At 42.3% G+C, this 18,292-nt stretch overlaps 1 protein-coding gene across 4 annotated transcripts in view; it reads left to right on the forward strand.

Annotated features, from left to right (window-relative positions):
* cntn2 (contactin 2) overlaps positions 1–18,292 on the forward strand; it is a 53,206-nt gene that overhangs the window by 26,564 nt on the left and 8,350 nt on the right. For all 4 annotated transcript variants that reach the window (XM_086198357.1, XM_086198358.1, XM_086198356.1 and 1 more), the window contains 18 exons: positions 443–584; positions 2,321–2,496; positions 2,678–2,773; positions 3,463–3,675; positions 3,940–4,042; positions 4,847–5,028; positions 5,135–5,271; positions 7,289–7,418; positions 7,511–7,661; positions 8,502–8,629; positions 9,805–9,980; positions 11,399–11,519; positions 12,399–12,557; positions 13,401–13,550; positions 14,477–14,547; positions 14,961–15,195; positions 16,646–16,761; positions 17,732–17,918. In XM_086198357.1, coding sequence (XP_086054483.1) covers positions 443–584; positions 2,321–2,496; positions 2,678–2,773; positions 3,463–3,675; positions 3,940–4,042; positions 4,847–5,028; positions 5,135–5,271; positions 7,289–7,418; positions 7,511–7,661; positions 8,502–8,629; positions 9,805–9,980; positions 11,399–11,519; positions 12,399–12,557; positions 13,401–13,550; positions 14,477–14,547; positions 14,961–15,195; positions 16,646–16,761; positions 17,732–17,918 — 2,673 coding nt within the window. The remainder of the gene's footprint in view (positions 1–442; positions 585–2,320; positions 2,497–2,677; positions 2,774–3,462; positions 3,676–3,939; positions 4,043–4,846; positions 5,029–5,134; positions 5,272–7,288; positions 7,419–7,510; positions 7,662–8,501; positions 8,630–9,804; positions 9,981–11,398; positions 11,520–12,398; positions 12,558–13,400; positions 13,551–14,476; positions 14,548–14,960; positions 15,196–16,645; positions 16,762–17,731; positions 17,919–18,292) is intronic.

The raw sequence follows: 18,292 nt of genomic DNA on the forward strand, positions 1-18,292 counted from the left end.
GGGATTTTACTTTGCTTTCACAGCATTGAAGAGGATCAACCTGAAAACGTTTCCCTCAGAAAAGACCCGAAACTCATATTAATCATGAACAGTGTCGTTGATATAAATAACCTTTGCAAGTACCAACACAATCGATAATTTTGAGGAAATTGATGTAATGTCAGGATCCAGCAGTGCGTCCTAGACTTCCATTGATGGAAATGAAACATCATGAAAATGCTAATGTGCATAATTCTGGGCCCCAGTTTAGGTTGTGTTACAGTTTTGGGCCATGGTTGTAATTGGGTTTCTTTTATACACCAAGGACAAGAAAAGCATCCCCAGTAAATGAGACACTTAGGCTTTGATGAAATGAATAAACCTCCGGCTGTGCATTTAGCAGTTAGGTTTTTTTGTGGTTCAGTTTGTGTGATGTGTGTGTTGTTAAAAATGTCACTTCCAGGTGGAGATGTGTGTGTGTCCGGTCATGACAGTGGGCCATTATTTGAAGAAGAGCCAAGCAGTTTGATTTACCCAGAAGGCCTGAGTGAAGGAAAGGTGGTCCTCAGCTGTCAGGCCAGAGCCAGTCCAGCTGCCTCATATAGGTGGGTAATGCATCTCTCGCTCTCTCTCTCTCTCTCTCTCTCTCTCTCTCTCTCTCTCTCTCTCACACACACACACACACACACACACACACACACACACACTGAGAGTTGTCCCATAATGAACAAAAACTGATGGATTAAAATTCTTCTCACCAGTGTAGAGAAGAGTTTGAACAAAGAGAAGACCACACAAAGACAATGTCAGGGTTCCCGCGTATCTGAAAAAATGGATTTTCGATCCAAAAAACAATAAAAAGATTTTCTGAATATAGTCCTGTTAAATGTCTTCATTTTAATTGTGGTAATAAAAAAAAAGCTTTAGTTATGATGGGTCTTTGAGGTGGCTGGAGAGCACATGTATATTCAGTCATGGCTGACAGGAAGGCTGAAAAATGTACCTTTTCTCCACTGTCTAAACGGCTTGGAAATATTCACATTTATTATCCAACCAATTGCTTTTTTCTACGGGTGTTAATGAATGGGCAAATCAGTTGCAGTCTGATGAAAAAAACTGTAGTTGCATGGACAGGAGATAACAGCAGCATAAAACAGAAATACAAGTCATCTTAAATCCTGCCTAGAAGTAATGTGCATCCTCCGAGTTACCTCACCGAGCAGAGATAAGTCATGAGTCTGTAACATATGAACATGGGAAGTTTTCTATGTGCAAGTGAGGCAGCGGTCTTCACAACCTTAATATTTACTTTTAGATGATTTCACCAGGAACTTGTCACAAAAAAGGCTGTTTCTTCCAACTCCTGGTGGCCAAAGGCATGGGTCGGCTCTGGGGCCCCATGTGGCCCTTCCATCCCTCTGCTGCGGCTCCCTGTGGCTTTGTAAAGTAAATAATGAGTATTTGATTTAAATTCATTTTATTTTACTTTGTCAGTTTTTTTTTATGTAATTCTGAATTTGAAGGTTATGGTGATCTTGTAGCATCAAAATAAAACACATTCAAATTCTAGTTTTACAAAATACTCCTTACAATGGCGGATGTGCAACACCTGTCGGCATGCAATTTGTTGAACTTTTCGTTCTCCTTTAGCCCAACCGTGGATAAATCCGAGAAACGAGCTTCTGATGAAAGGAATCAACATTTGGAATCTTTTTGACATACTGTATAGTGCATTTCCCAAACATATGCAGACCACCACCAATGCCCAGTCTTCTTTTATCCACCTTGTGTGGTTGCATATATTGCCATGTAATAACTAAGCGCAGTGGTCAGCACTGTCGCCTAAAAGCAAGAAGATTCTGGGTTTGAGGCCCAGCTCCAGCACGGGATCTTTCTGTGTGGAGTCTGCATGTTCTGTGCCTGTGTGGGTTCTCTCCGGTACTCCAGCTTCTTCTCACCGTCCAAAGACATGAAAATGGGAACTAGGCTGATTGGATACTTTAAATTGACTGTAGGTGTGACTGTGAGTGTGAATGGTTGTCTGTCTGTATGTTGGCCCTGCGATGGACCGGCAACCCGTCCAGGGTGAACCCTGCCTCTCGCCGGAAAGCTGCTGGGATAGGCTCCACCCCCCCGCGACCCTTCACAAGATAAGCAGATGAAAATGGATGGATGGATGGAACTAAATAGCTGCAATTCATAAAGTGAACAAAGAGCACTTGTTCAGTCCTGTAGGGCTTTGAAGGATTCTATGGCTCCTCCTCTCATGAAAGTGCTCCTGTAAGTCCACTATGTTATGTTCTGTCGTGTATATAATCGTTACTTTTCCATCGTGTTGCAGGTGGCTTGTGAACGGTACAGAGGTCCCGCTGGGTTTGGACATCCGTTACTCGCTGGTAGCCGGTAACTTGGTGATTGTAAGACCTGAGTCTAATCGAGACACGGGCTCCTATCAGTGTCTGGCCATCAACCGCTGTGGCACCATCATCAGCCGAGCAGCTAACCTCAAATTTGGCTGTGAGTGACGCAAGGCCTTTTTGGGCAGACACACTAGAAATCATTATTCGTCAAGAACACAGAGGATTTACTGTACACTAAATCTCCACAAACTTAATTTTGTTACTACGACTACTACTACTACTACTATGATGTATTACTTTACCTCTTTCCTGATCAATCCTTTTCTTCTTTTCTTCAGACCTTGATGATTTCCCTTCAGACAGTAGGAGCCCTCAGACAGCATATGAAGGAGTAGGAACATTCCTAGCCTGCCAGCCACCTCCACATTACCCAGGTACCCCCCTGCCCCCCACCCCCGTTCAGGAATCCTTTACATCCTGCCTTTGAGACTTTCAGATTTTTTTTTAAGGAAATTGACACCTTAATAGCATCTCAAATGATAAGCTGTCAGCTGGAAAATGGTTTTCAGTCACTGACAAATTGTCAGAGAGGCTGTAACAGCTAGTAGCTGACAGGACAAGATCACAATCAGAATGTGGAGAAGGGTGCTTTTCAGATGACACTTGAGCCCCACTCTCCCTCTCGCACCCTTCCGCCTTCCCTCTGATAAGGACAGATAACCATGGGAATCACACACACACTTATAAGTCCACTTGTATTTTGACCCTTTCACTTTCATAATTTGAGTAAATAATAACTGTCCATTACGTTGGTCAGAGATTTAATCATTTACATGTTAAACAAACACAATTTCTGCACTTAAGCTTTCTGTTTGGAGAAGTGATTAATAAATTACTTTTAAAATTAGGTTAAAAAGTGATTGTACTTTGTAAAATGAATTAAATGAAAACTATTGAGTCCCATGTCCCCTGTGAAAAGCCAACCTATGGTCTCACCCAGCTCTAGGAGACTATGGTATCAAAGTAAATGTAAGAATCAGTGAGATCTGAGCACCAGTACAACTTGGTAGCTTCTGATTTAATGACACGAAATCTGATTTGCTCTGATGTTGCCTCTCTGCAGCTCTTTCCTACCGATGGTTCCTCAACGACTTTCCTAATTTCATCAAGCAAAATGATGGCCGCCGGTTTGTGTCCCAGGTGACAGGGAACCTGTACCTAGCCAAAGCAGAGCCAAACGACACTGGGAACTACTTCTGCTTCACCACCATCAATCTGGAAATGAGCAGCAAAAGCACATTCAGCAAGCCCAACCAGCTCACTGTGCTGCCTGATGGTAGGAAGCAGCCTCAATGAGCCACTGGCAGGCTAATGGGCTCACTGCTGCAGCTAGATGTGAAAGCTCAGCTCAGTGGAACAAACAAAAACATGGTAAAATGCGAACCCTGAGGTTTCCTAGAGTGGAAAAGTTGTCATGCTTTAACAATAGCCCCTGTTTGAAATCGAAATAAACAGCACAACACTGAGACAGTGGTCCTGATTAGATCATCATGAGACACGTGAGCCTCCTGAGCAGAATTTAATTTTTGTTTCACTCTAGCCAATCCCAGGAAGTCAGCTCCAAGCATCAAACTGCGCTTCACAGCAGAGACCTATGCCCTGGCTGGAAACACTGCCCAGCTAGAGTGCTTCGCCTATGGAAAGTAAGTCTCCAGACTCATTCTTGGCTCAGTCTTTCTCCAAAATGTCTGGTAACTCTATGTCCCTTTCTCTATCTGCTGTTGTCTTTCACTTTACCTCCAATTTCTTGATGAGTGTCAACGTGTCAAAATAACTAGGCCTTTGACTTTCGTCCATCACAGGGTGATGTTCTGTCACCTCTCCTGCACTCATTACTTTGTGCTATGAATGAGACATTAAATCCAGAAGTAGGTAAGCATTGCTGAATGCGTGGTGGAAACTGGAAACAAGTTTTTTTGTTTTTTTTTAACTCCCCAATTTTGCAATTTTTTTGAGCCTGCTTGAAATTTTTTTGGGCATTTTCAAAAAAGGTCAGATGCACAGGAAATGGAAACTCAGATCTTTAACTCACAATTAAAGTGTTTTCCACCACCATTTTTTTGTCAGATAATCCCAAACTTTGTCTTCTTTGCCAGCATATCCAATACTAGCTGGCACTTAACAACAACTACAAACTGTCCAGTTTAGGGTAATACCTCAAGACTTCTCTCTACTTTTCACGGATAAACAACTTTTCTTTGCTGTGTTTGTTTCAGCCATCAGTTTTGTTTCTTATACCTCCAAACAAGCTGATGAAAACACACCTAATGCACATTTCTTCTTCTGCAATATATACGCAGTATGCTTAATGCTTGCTTGACATTTAGATAGAAGCACATTAATGATGCATTCTTCGTATACTCCTTCTTCAAACACGCACCAGGAAAAGCGTCAACCATTTAATGGAAATGGAAATCAGTGTTGAATCTCAGTGTATTGTCTTTCAGTCCAATTCCCAAACTGCGATGGAAAAAGGTGGATGGACTGATGCCGTCCAAGGCGGGTTCCAGTGCCGAGAGTCCGACCCTCATCCTGCCAGACCTCTCCTTTGATGACGAGGGCATTTACGAGTGTGAAGCGTACAACTCAGAGGGAGTTGATACATATCAGGGACGCATCAATGTGCAAGGTGGAGATCTGTTTACTTTGCAGCAATTTATCATAATTTCCATCGACTGCCATTTTCTGCCTTTCATGTCATGCCTGTCCCTGTATGTATATTTTTATCTCTTCAGCCCACCCGCAGTGGTTACAGGTGATGAGTGACTCAGAGGTGGAGATCAGCTCTGAGCTGCAGTGGAGCTGTTTGGCTGCCGGTAAACCACGACCCTCCATTCGTTGGCTACGCAACGGACAACCACTCACTACGCAGGTAACACACAAAAGACATGTTCATCTGTAAAAAAAATCCATTCGAAATATTTTTGAGTTTTACATGGCAGTAAAATGAAATGACTGACTTCGCTGAAGAACAGTCCTGAAATGCGTCCTTGCTAGCATCATGTTTTACCATCTTTTGTTCATTGTCTCATCAGTTCTGTTTTCTGTTTTCATTCGTTGTTAGATGTTTAGTTCAACCTGCCTGCTTGTCACTGGGATTTGTTTTGCTCAGCTTGGCACTGTACAGTTGTAGCCAGTTTCTGGCCCATTTTTTTGAGCTGCGTGAGTCACATGAAATTCTCAGCTAATTTTAGCATTATCTGTCATTATCTGCCATGCAGTGCTCAAGGGAGAACCGATCATGGACTCATCTGGCTGGCCAATGACCAGATTGATTTCTGACTTGTCAAAAATGTTGGTTGGCTGTAGTCATGCTCTCGCTCAGGGGAAGCAGAGTCACCTCCTTGACTTTCTAGCCTTTTTCTCAGTACATCAAGTAGGAGGTAGTGTTTGAAAGTCCGTCAGTGATATGCCGCGTACTAGGAGTACAGTTCCATTTATACAACAGCTTCTTCTTAAACAGCTGATTCAACTTGAACAAAGTCTTCTGAAAGATGCAAAGCCAAATCCTTTTTGATTGAATCTTTATTGACCGTTGTCAATCGCTGCAATGGTCTGCAAGTGCATATGGGTCTGCCAGTAGATTGCGACCACATCAAATCAGGAGCGTTAACTTACACTGAAAAGGATGTACTCATGCTGTGTATGCCCAGCTTTAGTCTGTTTAATTTATATATTTATTTTAAACTTTATTTATGTGTGTTTCTGTTTTCATTTAATTATGTGTTTATTATTTACTGCGTTATTAAAGTCAATTAATCGTTTTTTCATATTTCCTGAAAAAATAATTGATTAAGGCGGCACGGTGGTGCAGTGGTCAGCACTGTGGCCTCACAGCAAGAAGGTTCTGGGTTTGAGTCCCGGCTCGGGCACGGGATCTTTCTGTGTGGAGTTTGCATGTTCTCCCGTGCCTGCATGGGTTCCCTCCGGTACTCCGGCTTCTTCCCACCGTCCAAAGACATCAATTTGGGGACTAGGTTGATTGATACTCTAAATTGACCGTAGGTGTGGCTGTGAGTGTGAATGGTTGTTTGTCTCTGTATGTTGGCCCTGTGATGGACTGGTGACCTGTCCAGGGTGAACCCTGCCTCTCGCCCTTAGCCGCTGGGATAGGCTCCACCCCCCCGCGACCCTTAATAGGAATAATTAAGACAATGGATGGAAATAATTGATTAACTTTAATAATGCAATAAATAATAAACACATAAATAAAGTCAATCAATTATTTTTTCATATTTCCTGAAATCATAAAATCCGAATTTTCTTCACACTCTACGTGGTTTGATGTCCTCTGTTCTTAGACCCTTAATCAGTTTGATCAGGGCTTGACACTTCCTAAAAACCCTTTTAAAAGTGGAAAAAATAATGACATTAAAAAAGTACGTCTGTAATTCCTGCCATTTCTACATTCGGTATCACTTGCCTTCAAACCATAAAAACACAGAAATTTAGAGGTTTGTTTTGTTGAAAAGCTGCTGATGCACCGATTCAGTTGTGACTTCTGACTCACAGTGTCATTTAATTTGTTTGAATCATCATTTCCATCACAGTTCTTCACCGTGATTCACCAAATATGAAGGTCATCTCATCACATTGGGTCTGTATAATTCTGCCTCCCTAAGTGTGACTAATAGAGGCTGTAGTGGTAAATATTAATGAGAACTTTTGTAGCATTCGGTGTCAAAATCAGGTTGCAGAGTGAAACATTTAAAAAAAAGTCTACAAAATCTTTGTTTGTGATCAGTTCATATCTTTCCTGAACACTTGTAGTCAGTTTACCACATGAACACACAGACAGTAACTGTTCTGCTCCTGACACACCTTCACATCCCTCTTACTTCCCCTCATTCCACTTTTCTCTCCTCCCACATCCCCTCTTACCTCCCCAGGACCGAATGGAGGTAGCTGGAGCTCGTCTGAAGATCAGCAACCTGGCTCTGGAGGATTCTGGGATGTATCAGTGTGTGGCTGAGAACAAGCATGGCACCATATACTCCACTGCTGAGCTGAGAGTCCAAGGTAGGGGGGGAGGTGACGCACCGGTCGATTCCCTCTCCTGCTATTGTCAGTCTGACGCCTTCTCTCCATCCTACCTCTGACTGTCTCTGCAGTTCAGGCTCCAGACTTCCGATTGAATCCTGTACGGAAATTGATCCCTGCCGCCAGAGGGGGCCAAGTGATGATTGAGTGTCGCCCACGTGCTGCTCCAAAGCCCAGCCTTTTCTGGAGCCGTGGGACCGAGCTACTCACCAACAGCAGCAGGTATAAATGTCCTCTCCTTATAGTTTAACTGTAGCCCAGTGCAGCTGCTCAGCATCCACTTACAGTGAGTCAGCAATCTGTGCATCATACACACCACCTCAAACAACTACACACACCTGAAATAAACATGCGCTGGTGTCACACACCACACTAAGACTGCTTCATCTTCATGCCAATGTATTAATTAGAGAGAGGGAGAGGACAATATAGGCACTTTTTTGAACACGCAGCATTGCAGACAGAGTGCCTTGTTTTCTCAGTAGCCCCAGCTTTTTGTATAAAGGACAGATCTTATACAGTTTGAATGTTGAACGATAGAAAATCGATATGTTAGTCGAAAGACCCAATGAAAGAAATTCAACAAACCATGTGGGCTCGTTCCTTTAAGGCTGCTATTGCTGTCATGATGAAAGGGACATATATTTCTTTGTGCCATGTGCCATCATTCCCAGTAAAGGTCAGCCCTAATCTGTGTGTTGAACTTTCCTTGAAGGGCTATTTTTAACTAACTTGGTTATTCGTACAGTAGCAGTCTGAAGGTTAGTGGAGTGTGCTGGTACCTGACATCAGCATCCACACAGGGAAACCACGGGTGTTAAAGAGGATTAATAACATTAATAACACGCATTAAGATATGCTTTTTATCACCGGTGAGAGCTGAGATATTGTGGTTGGACACAACAACGGGAACACTTTCGCAGTACAACAAAGCAACAACAAAAAAAGGTCTTTATTTTTCCATCAAATTGGATTACCAGTGAGTGTGTTTGTGATCTGATCACATCATCTATGAACTTGGATGATTAATACTCACCTAAATGGCCGCATGCTTCTCCTCAGGGTGACAGTAACTCCAGATGGCATCTTGTGGATCTACAACATCAGCAGAGCAGATGAGGGGAAATACACCTGCTTTGCTGAAAACTATCTGGGCAAAGCTAACAGCACTGGACACCTGTCCGTCAGAGGTACATACACACACACACATGCACAGGCACGCGCGCACACACACCCAAACACACGCCATTCATACAGTTCATATTTGCTCTTTTGAGGTACACTATATGTCTGCCATGAGCCAAACTGGAGCACATCACAAATACTGCTTAAATCAATCGATCATTCTACCCATCAATTACAAAAGCCATCGATCAATCAATCAATAAAATTCATACCAAAGCAAAAAGAAAACAAAAAAACCCAGTAACAACAAAAAACCTAATTGGCTAGGACACAAACAGGGGTCATAAATCATAAATCCTGAATAAAAGCCATGACTGCACAAAATAAGTAGACTATTAATTATATGAATATAGAAATATATCACTGTGGTCAATAATAAAATGTTGATACAATGAGAATGAATAAATAAGCAATACAGCCACAAAGAAGGGCTTTTGGTCATGGCCAGTAAGTGAGTAAATATTTATTGCAGAAAAATATGTCAAATGTTTATCAAACTGTTTCTATTACATAGACACTGAAGTGTGCTGACAAAAGTGTTGTTAAAACAGGAAAACATCTTCCTAAAGACATACTGTGATCAAAAATTCAGTTATGTGTTAGTTTGAAATGATTGTGAGATGCAGAGTTCAATACAGATGGCATGAATTTGCTTGTACAGATTTGTAGCACAAACACATCGCTGCTGTTACTACTAAAAACTACAGTGAACCACGCAATTTCCCCATGAAAGTTAACCTCACAAGTGTGTCACTGGTTATTCTTCTATCAGTATTCAGATTCCGATTCAGGATCAGAATACTTTATTAGCCCCAGAGGCCAAATCATTCCTCCAGCCTATCCCATTCATCTTAATAAATAAGTAAATATGCTAACAACAGACGTCAACATCCACATACCAGCGGAAGTTTGCAGATTAACCGGTTAAAAACTCCAAACTGAAGACAAAAACAACCACAACAAAGATGTGTGGTAGTGCAGAGGGTTGGTTTCGGCAAAGTTTCTGCAAGTTGGCTTCTATCAGCATTTAGCAGCCTGACAGCAGAAGGAATAAATGAGTTTGCATCGTGATTTTATTTTTCGTACTGGCCCATAATAGTGTCGACCTGAGATATCTGGGGGAGACGAGGGATTCACATGCTTCTGGCTTTCACTTTAAACCCCCGTCTCTGGCCCACAGATGCCACTAAGATCACCCTGGCTCCCTCCAACGCAGACATCAATCAGGGTGAGAATGTCACGCTGCAGTGTCACGCCTCCCACGATCCCACCATGGACCTGACCTTCACCTGGGCTCTCAACGGGGTCCTGCTGGACCTGGAGGACTCTGCTGGGCCCTACCACCGAGTGGAGGGGGTGAGTGGTGTCACATCTGGTGGATAGCTTGCAGGCAGCACACGCACGTGTGTGTGTGTGTGTGTGGGGGGGGTCTGTGTGTGTGAGTCTGTCTGTCTTCATGGTAATGAAGACACGTGAATCTTTGGGTTTCTGATATGTTTTATTATATTGTGAGGAGAGAATATAAATTCGTTTTTCAGTTTTATGCAACATTGTTAGTTTTGGTTCTAGTGGGATTTGTTGAAAATAAACAAATATCTTTATTAATAACATAATTTCACCAAGAAAGATACTACATCATTGTTTACAAGATTGAATCAGAATTGAAGAGTTTCTTCAGTTTTACTTCTGCACCACCAGCATTTGTGGACAAAGAATCAAAAGCGTAGGAAGAAAAGTGATATTTAGAAAAACCCTATGCATGATTTTGATAAATATAGGTGTCATGACCTCACAAAGAGGATTTTCCCCAGCTGCAGACTGCAGTGCGTATATTTACGTATATTTAGCTTTAAGCTAACTGTGACTGATGGCTAACAACAGTAAAACCACCTCAAAATGTTGGACTGCCATCTCTCAAGCGTATCCTCTGGTAAAATCCACATCGTCTTTATCCAGGCTGGTAATCCACAAACTTTGATTTGAGGCAAAAAATAACCGACTATAACCCTTCCAGTTCAGCACTCCCACACAGTAGTGCAGATTGTGATGAGCTTGTGCGTTCCATTCATTTTTATTTTCTTGCTGACTTCAAATTTAACATTCACTTGACTTTTATGTGATAAAGATCAAGTTGACCTTGATTAATCACTGATGACAATGTTAACCAATGAACTATATTTGTAAAATTGGATGCACATACTGACAACACAGCTCAAACATGTTCACGGATCAAATTGTAGCTCTGCAACTTGAGCGGCAACACTTGTTGCCTGTTACACCACAACTTTCTCACCACCTGTCCCGTTTAGGTCTTGGCTTGCTCTAATCCATTTGATATCCAAGCATAATCCCCATGAGCAAGCCACAAGGTTGCCACTGATCCTTCTGTTCACATGTTTACCAGTGTTACTGCCAAGCTGACCTCCAAACCCTGACTGCTCAACGTCCCCCTGAAATCCAACATCACTTGTCTTTCCAAAACACCAGGTTCATGTGACAAAAACATAAATTCCACATTCATACCCATGCCATGGTGTTGGGGGACTGACTGAATTCATGTATGCATCTTCTCTACAGGTGAAGGGAGAATGTAAGAGTATCATACCATAGAGTTATGCCTCTCCTGAAAGTAGGCCCAGGCTGTGTTCAAAACTAATTTAAAATCAATTTTGTGAAAGTTATTGACGTTACCATAACAGTGCCAGCAAGGAAACATCGTTGTTCTTTTCCTCTGTCTCTTTATGTCACCGCCTTTCCTTTCTTCGGCTTGTCAGAAGGAGACCATTGGTGACCTGCTGATTGTGAACGCTCAGCTGAGCCAGGCAGGGACGTACACGTGCACGGCTCAAACTGTGGTGGACAGCTCCTCTGCTTCAGCCAAACTGGTGGTCCGAGGTAAGACGCATCACAGCTGCCCTCTCATCTAGTGTTCCTCCAATACAGAACATACTAATACATCAAGTTAAAGCCTGAAACCCGACAGTTTAGAAGACAAACAAGTCTCATTTAATTGATGGGAATTGATAAGATTGTTTTATACCAATGCCACTGTAGATTCTTTACTCAAGATCTTTATCAGTCCCCTAATGATCTCTTATCTACTGAACCCTGGAGTGGCCAAAGAGAGAGAGAGAAATACACATATTTTAAAGCCCCAGGAATTTAGTCCTTTTATACTTTTGGATACTTAAACAAAACACTTATCTCGTGTCCACAAATTATTGAAATTGAGGGAATATATTAAATCATGTGACCTCAAAATACCTCAAATGAGGAAGCATCAAAATGCATACATATCAGTGTCTGTCGGGGGGGGGGATAGGCCTGCATGGATTTTACATTTCAGTCATGGGATTAACTCAAAAAGTCATAGACAGTACTGGAACAATCATGGAATGGTGTTTTGCTCTCTTCCTGGAGTTGATAAAATTATGTTGCAGTCGTATCTTTCCCACGGGACTGACGTGTCTGTATGTATATGTGTGTATATGTATGTCTTGCACATGCACATCGCTGAAAGCTGTTTCAGCGCCTTGGACTCTAACGTCTGCAAGCAGCATCACTACATGTTTTTGCTCTGCTCCATGGAACATGAAGAGCAAAACCAGAGGATCTTCCTGGTCCATGAGCCCAAAAACTTTTCTGAGGGTTTTCTGACGAGAAATGTGATTTTTTTTTTTTAGAGGGAAGGATGACTGAGGTGTTTGGACTTCACGCCGCTCTTTAGTTCCCACATTGCTCCATCTAACAGTCACCATCCTGTGTTGTGTCCAGGCCCCCCAGGACCTCCTGGAGGTTTACTGGTGAAGAACGTTGCAGAGACATCGGTGGAGCTCAGGTGGAGTCGTGGCTATGACAACCACAGTCCCATCGGCAAATATGTGGTCATGGGCCGCTCGACCCTCTCGTCAGAGTGGAAGAAGATGAGGACAGGTGGGTGTGTTAGGACTCAGCTGAAACAATCCTGAGAAAATACGTTACGGAGCACATTCAGTCATTTGACAGCAGTTCAGACAAACATTTAATAGTTGTAGTGTTTTAGGAATTGATAGGCTGCTTAGAGTTTATCCAGTGTCCACATTCCATGTATAATATGTAATAGTAGAGGGAAGTAGGGAAGTCTGTCTCTTGTGTGTCGCAGACGCATGCCAAAAATTACCTCCAGGATAGTTTCAAGACCTCCTGAGCACCTGCAGACGGAACAATGAGATCTATGTCACATAAGGTTATTTTGACCCCAGAAAACTGCATATTCTCATGTTGAGTTTTTACTTGAATTCATGGAAAGCCCAGATTTATTTTCACATCCTGATCCGTGTTTACGCATTTCAGCCCCCTGTTCGTTAATCCAAAAGAATGTCAGCGATATTTGAGGACGCAGATATTTTCAACAATGGTGATGGCGATCGGTTACAACATGGCTCGTCAGCAGCAACACAACAGAGGGGAAGCATCAGAATGGGCATGGTTATGGTTATGTCTGAATCTCATCTCTATGGTTACCTTTCGTGATGGCATGTTGTTGTCACACACACTGTGTAACAGCGCAGGTGTTTCCCTGTTGGCAGTGAGCTCAGCGCAACATCAGCAGTATTGGTGGTGATGCTCTAGTATAGCAAATATATTCAAGCGCACTTGAGGGCTTCACTTTAGAATCCTACAAGACATGGCCAGACTGACTAGGCTGTCATTTACACGTTCTATGTATTATTAATAAACAACAGCTGAGGTCGATTATTCACATGTCTTTGCTCGTCAAAAATGCACGCTCTCCAGAGCCGGTGAACATCGAGGGGAACGCAGAGTCGGCTCGTGTGATGGGACTGATGCCCTGGATGGATTATGAGTTCCAGGTCATCGCCAGCAACATCCTGGGCAGCGGAGAGCCCAGCATGCCCTCACATACCATCCGTACTCAGCAAGCAGGTGAGGTTTGACCACACACACATGCATGGATGCATGCACGCACACACACACACACACACACACACACACACACACACACACACACACACACACACGTTCTGAGGTTAATCATCACTTGGTTTCAATGAGCGTAAGGTGAACTGTACTGATCCAACAAGGGAAATTCAGTTCACTGACCTTTTTAAACAAAGTTCTACAAACTTGTTATGGACTCTAGGCAGGAATGTTGTTCCAAGAGTCTTAGAGAACGTTCCACAGTTCTCTAGATTTACACTTATAAATAGACATTTATATGTGTGTGTATGGTGCTGATCATCATGCAGCGGCAACAAAGCTGTTACTAGGGAGGTTGTGTCACTTTAAATACCTGCACCATCACATGACAGAGTGTGGCTGATGACTGCAGCGACTGTCACTACGCTCAGGTTACACGTCTCGAGTGTCAGGCTTTAGTCTCTGCTGCTTCTGTCGCTTCGTGTGACCCAAGCTGAAGGTTTAGGGTTGTGTAGTTTGCATCCAGGCCATTTTCCGTATCGGCGCAGTTTGTTAGGGCAGATGTGAACACAGTAGGTGTACTTAGGCTCACAACATGAGTCTGAAACTTGGATCTGTTTGGTGTTTGCTCTCTTGCTCTTCCCCAGACTCATCCGACTGATTAACACAGTGAATTTTCTCATGTTTCTTCTCTTATTTTGGGTTACTTGGTATCTGACATTTCTGCGGCATAACAATTTTGGGAAGTTTTGGTTCACTTGTTAGGGTGGGTAGGTTTTCTCTGTATAAACAAATTGTACAAAGGACAGCTGACGGACTCCTAAACCAATTGGGAGTATGTTTAAAAAACATCATTTTTACAGCCAATGCCTCTCTATCAAGCATATATGCTGTGTGCCCTGTATATGATTTTGTTTCCATGTGTCACTCAGCTCCCACAGTGGCTCCTAGTGGACTTGGAGGAGGGGGAGGAGACCGCAGTGAGCTCATAATTACCTGGACGGTAGGTGAAGCAAAGTGTGGTGAGCACATATTGCATGGAGGGAGGCAGTAGACTCATTACTTTCATTTCAGTGTCAGGGTGCCAAAACAGTGTTTTCACCATTGTTTTATGACCAGGCTGTTCTTACATCTAAAATTTATTGTTTGTTATCCAACACATATCTCCTGTTGGTTTTACCTTAAGGACTGGAAGACAAGTGTATCTAAAGGCCTCTTGAGCTCTTCGAGGGACGAGCAACTTAGCATTTGCTGCTAGCACGATGAGACTTATATTTTGTAGTTGTTATGTATGCATCTTGCAGTATATTCTGTAACTGTCCCTTTCAAATAAACCATACATAAATCATGTCTGTGAGTCAGTCAGTGAGGATTTTAGGATTGATTTCACAACTCCCATTCTACTGACCTCTCCAGCCCATGGCCAGGGAGTACCAGAACGGTGATGGCTTTGGCTACATCTTGGCATTCAGGAAGAAAGATACTTTGTCATGGACAGTGGTGGGCATTCCCCATGTGGAGTCATCCCGCTATGTGTACTACAATGACACCCTGACGCCGTACAGTCCCTTTGAGGTGAGGATCAAGGCTTATAACCGCAGAGGAGAAGGTCCCTTCAGCCAGATCGCTGTGGTCCACTCTGCAGAGGAAGGTGAGTTACTGACAGGTTGTTCCAATCGCTCTCCAACAAGCCTCCCATTACTCAAATACGAATGTTTACCATCTAAATATGCCAAGATCTTTATATGATGACTCTTTGGCTGTCATCCAGCGAGATCTCACAAAATCACACCCAGTTCTCCCAGAACTTGATGTGAGGAGTTAACGTAGGCCAAGATGGAAACCCTTGTGTGTTGCCATTTTGGGGCAGATCAGTTGACCGTACTGATAAACTATTTATGGAACTAAGGTGATGACAACGAGATGATTAGATGATGAAGAATGTTATCGAGCAAGGCAGCACAGTAACAGCCCGGTCACAGTTTCCACTGTAGATTCTGGTCCTTTATCACAGCGAGTATCTCAGGCCCTCAAAAATGTAGACCGCTCTTCCATTTTCTGTCTGTCTGGCAATTGTTGCACAAGCAAGACACGTTTGTTATTTTTGAATTTCTATTTGTTATCTATTGGGCTGTTTAGCAGATGACTAAAGAAGGCAGTAATGATCATGTTCATTCGTATATGGGGACTATGGAAATTATGAATTAAATGTTAAGAGACAAATATAATGTGGTTGCAATTTTTGTTACTTTGCAACTTGTCACATCCGACTCTGGTCATAAAAGGGTTAAAGCTGCCAGAATAAATAAAACACTGAATCCTACATACATCCTTTATTCTCACCTCCTTCTTTCATCACTGTTTCACCTTCCATCCAAGCAGCCGTGATGGTCTTCTCATTCATAAACGGCAGCATGCTGAGGCGGTCAAACCGTGTGTATGGGTTTATTGCTGGGATGCTTCTGTAATTTGGTGGGGAACTCCACCTGCAACATTTGTTGTCACCACTAGAGAGCAAACCCAGCATGAAGTGGATTGATCTCAGTAAGCTCACTGGTATTCACCTTCATTGTAGAGGAGCTGAAAATATTGATATTTTTCCACATAAACTAAAAACATCTGTTTAGACTGGCTTTTTATGACGGGCTTTATGATTCATGGTTTTATGTTATTTTTATGTATGTTTTGTCTATTGTTTCATCATTATTTGACTTGACCCTTTGAATTTATTCTTTTAAGATATTGTTATTTTACTTCATCTATTTTGTGGAGGATTTCATATTTTTTATCGTAGTTTTTGTAATTGTTTAGTGTCTTGTATTTATCTTCAACTCTCTTAACAATGCCTCTTTTTTGTCTTATCTTTTTTGATTGATGTCTTTGCTTTTCAGGATTTGCTGTGCATTGTCCTATTTTGTAACACAAACGTCCAAAACCGCTTTTGTTGTAATGTATTCCATTTAAAAGATGCAGCAAATGGAAAGCTAGATTGATTGGAAATGCTCGTTTTCATGTCAACACCGCGAAGCATGTCATTGAACCATACTGCCAATATACTTGCATGAATGTTTTCCTCTTGACCTCTTGCCGCCTCCTCACAGAACCAACGGTGGGACCGTTGAGCATCAATGCCACAGCACTGACGGCCTTTGACATCCAGGTGTCATGGGACCCCGTCCAGCAGCTCAGTGCCAACGGCATCCTGAGAGGATACGAGGTGGGGAAGGGCTGCAAGATCAGAGTCTAATGGTGTTTTCTGCGCTAATAGAATTCAGCTAAAACCATATTCAAAACCAACAGGAAATAACCAGTAGAGGGCAGCAAACTGCCTTCAGAAGTTAAGAGATTTGAATATTATTCATTATCTGGGTTTATGCATCCATACATGTGAACCATGCATGCATTGTTTGCTAGCATACATGGTTCTTACCTTTTACATGTTCCTTTGATGTAGTATGTTATCTATTTAATTCATTCATGTTCCTGATGAATTGTAATGTTTTGTTGCTGTTTTTAGACATAAATTTGATTCATGATTTTATTTAAATTTGGTTGGTAATGATGTTTTCCATGTTTTTCATTAATATAAAGTAACCACATATATATTTTTTTTGCCGTGAGAAGCTGTTGGAATCACATTTTGGAAAAGAAAGTAAAGAAATCAACAAGAAGATGAAAGGGATGAATTTCAATGACCTGACAGAAAAAAAGCTCAAGCTTTAGTCTCAAAATTGCTCAAACTGACTTAGATTGTTTAAATCTACCAGCTGATACCAGCAAGTTCCTTATGTATGTTGGTGAAGTTGATTCTAGATTTTTATTGACTATTGGTGATCAAGCTTGATCGCCTCATTCGACCAAGTCAGACACCAAAAGGAAATATATCAGTACGTTTACATTAGTGCACATAACTCAAATAATCTACATGGCTAATTTGCATCTGCAACCCCAGAGCAGAAAACAACAACTGTAACCATAATTATGCACAGTATAGACCAAAAAAACCTATAGAATATACACATATACAGTCCACATGTTGGAGAGCAGTGGTGCTTTAAATCAATGGCAAAGTCATGTGTGTATGTAGTGTTTCTGATTCCTTTCACGTTAGAAATAAAGGTTTCAAAAGAAGGATTCAAGGCTGTTATTCCAATAAAGTCATACTTGGGAATTATGTGTGTCCTCAGATCCGCTACTGGCGGCAGCACGAACGTCAGGAGGCAGCAGACCGAGTGCGGACAGCCGGACTGGAAACAACAGCCAGGGTGTCCGGACTTCGACCCAGCACGCGATACTACGTCGCTGTTCTGGCGTACAACAGCGCAGGCACTGGGCCGCCTTCGCCGCGCACAGCTGTCACCACCAGAAAACCACGTAGGCTGCAGTCCAAACACACACACACACACACACACGCGTGAAAAACGGGGAGTAACACAGTCTGAGTAGTTTATGGGCATTTGGAAGTCAACTCTATCTTTGTTACTGTGCTTTTGTCCTTCCTAATCAGAACTTTTCATTGATAAAAGCAAAGGTTCATCACAGAAGGTGCTGACAGTGCTTGGAGTCAGTGTGTGTAAAGTAGGAGATTACACCGTTTCACTACGATTACAAGTAGTTTTTTCTTCATAATCTTCCATAAAATAATAAAATGACAACATGGATGCTGATACAGATATACTTGTGAAAGGCTGAAGACATCCAGTTAAAACTGGCTAATGGAAGTGTTGGTCAGCTCCTAAACATCAGTG

Source organism: Aulostomus chinensis, chromosome 3 (assembly GCF_037954235.1).
Source record: "Aulostomus chinensis isolate RoL2024-O1b breed Wild chromosome 3, RoL_Achi_v1.0, whole genome shotgun sequence".
Classification (NCBI taxonomy): Eukaryota; Metazoa; Chordata; class Actinopteri; order Syngnathiformes; family Aulostomidae; genus Aulostomus; species Aulostomus chinensis.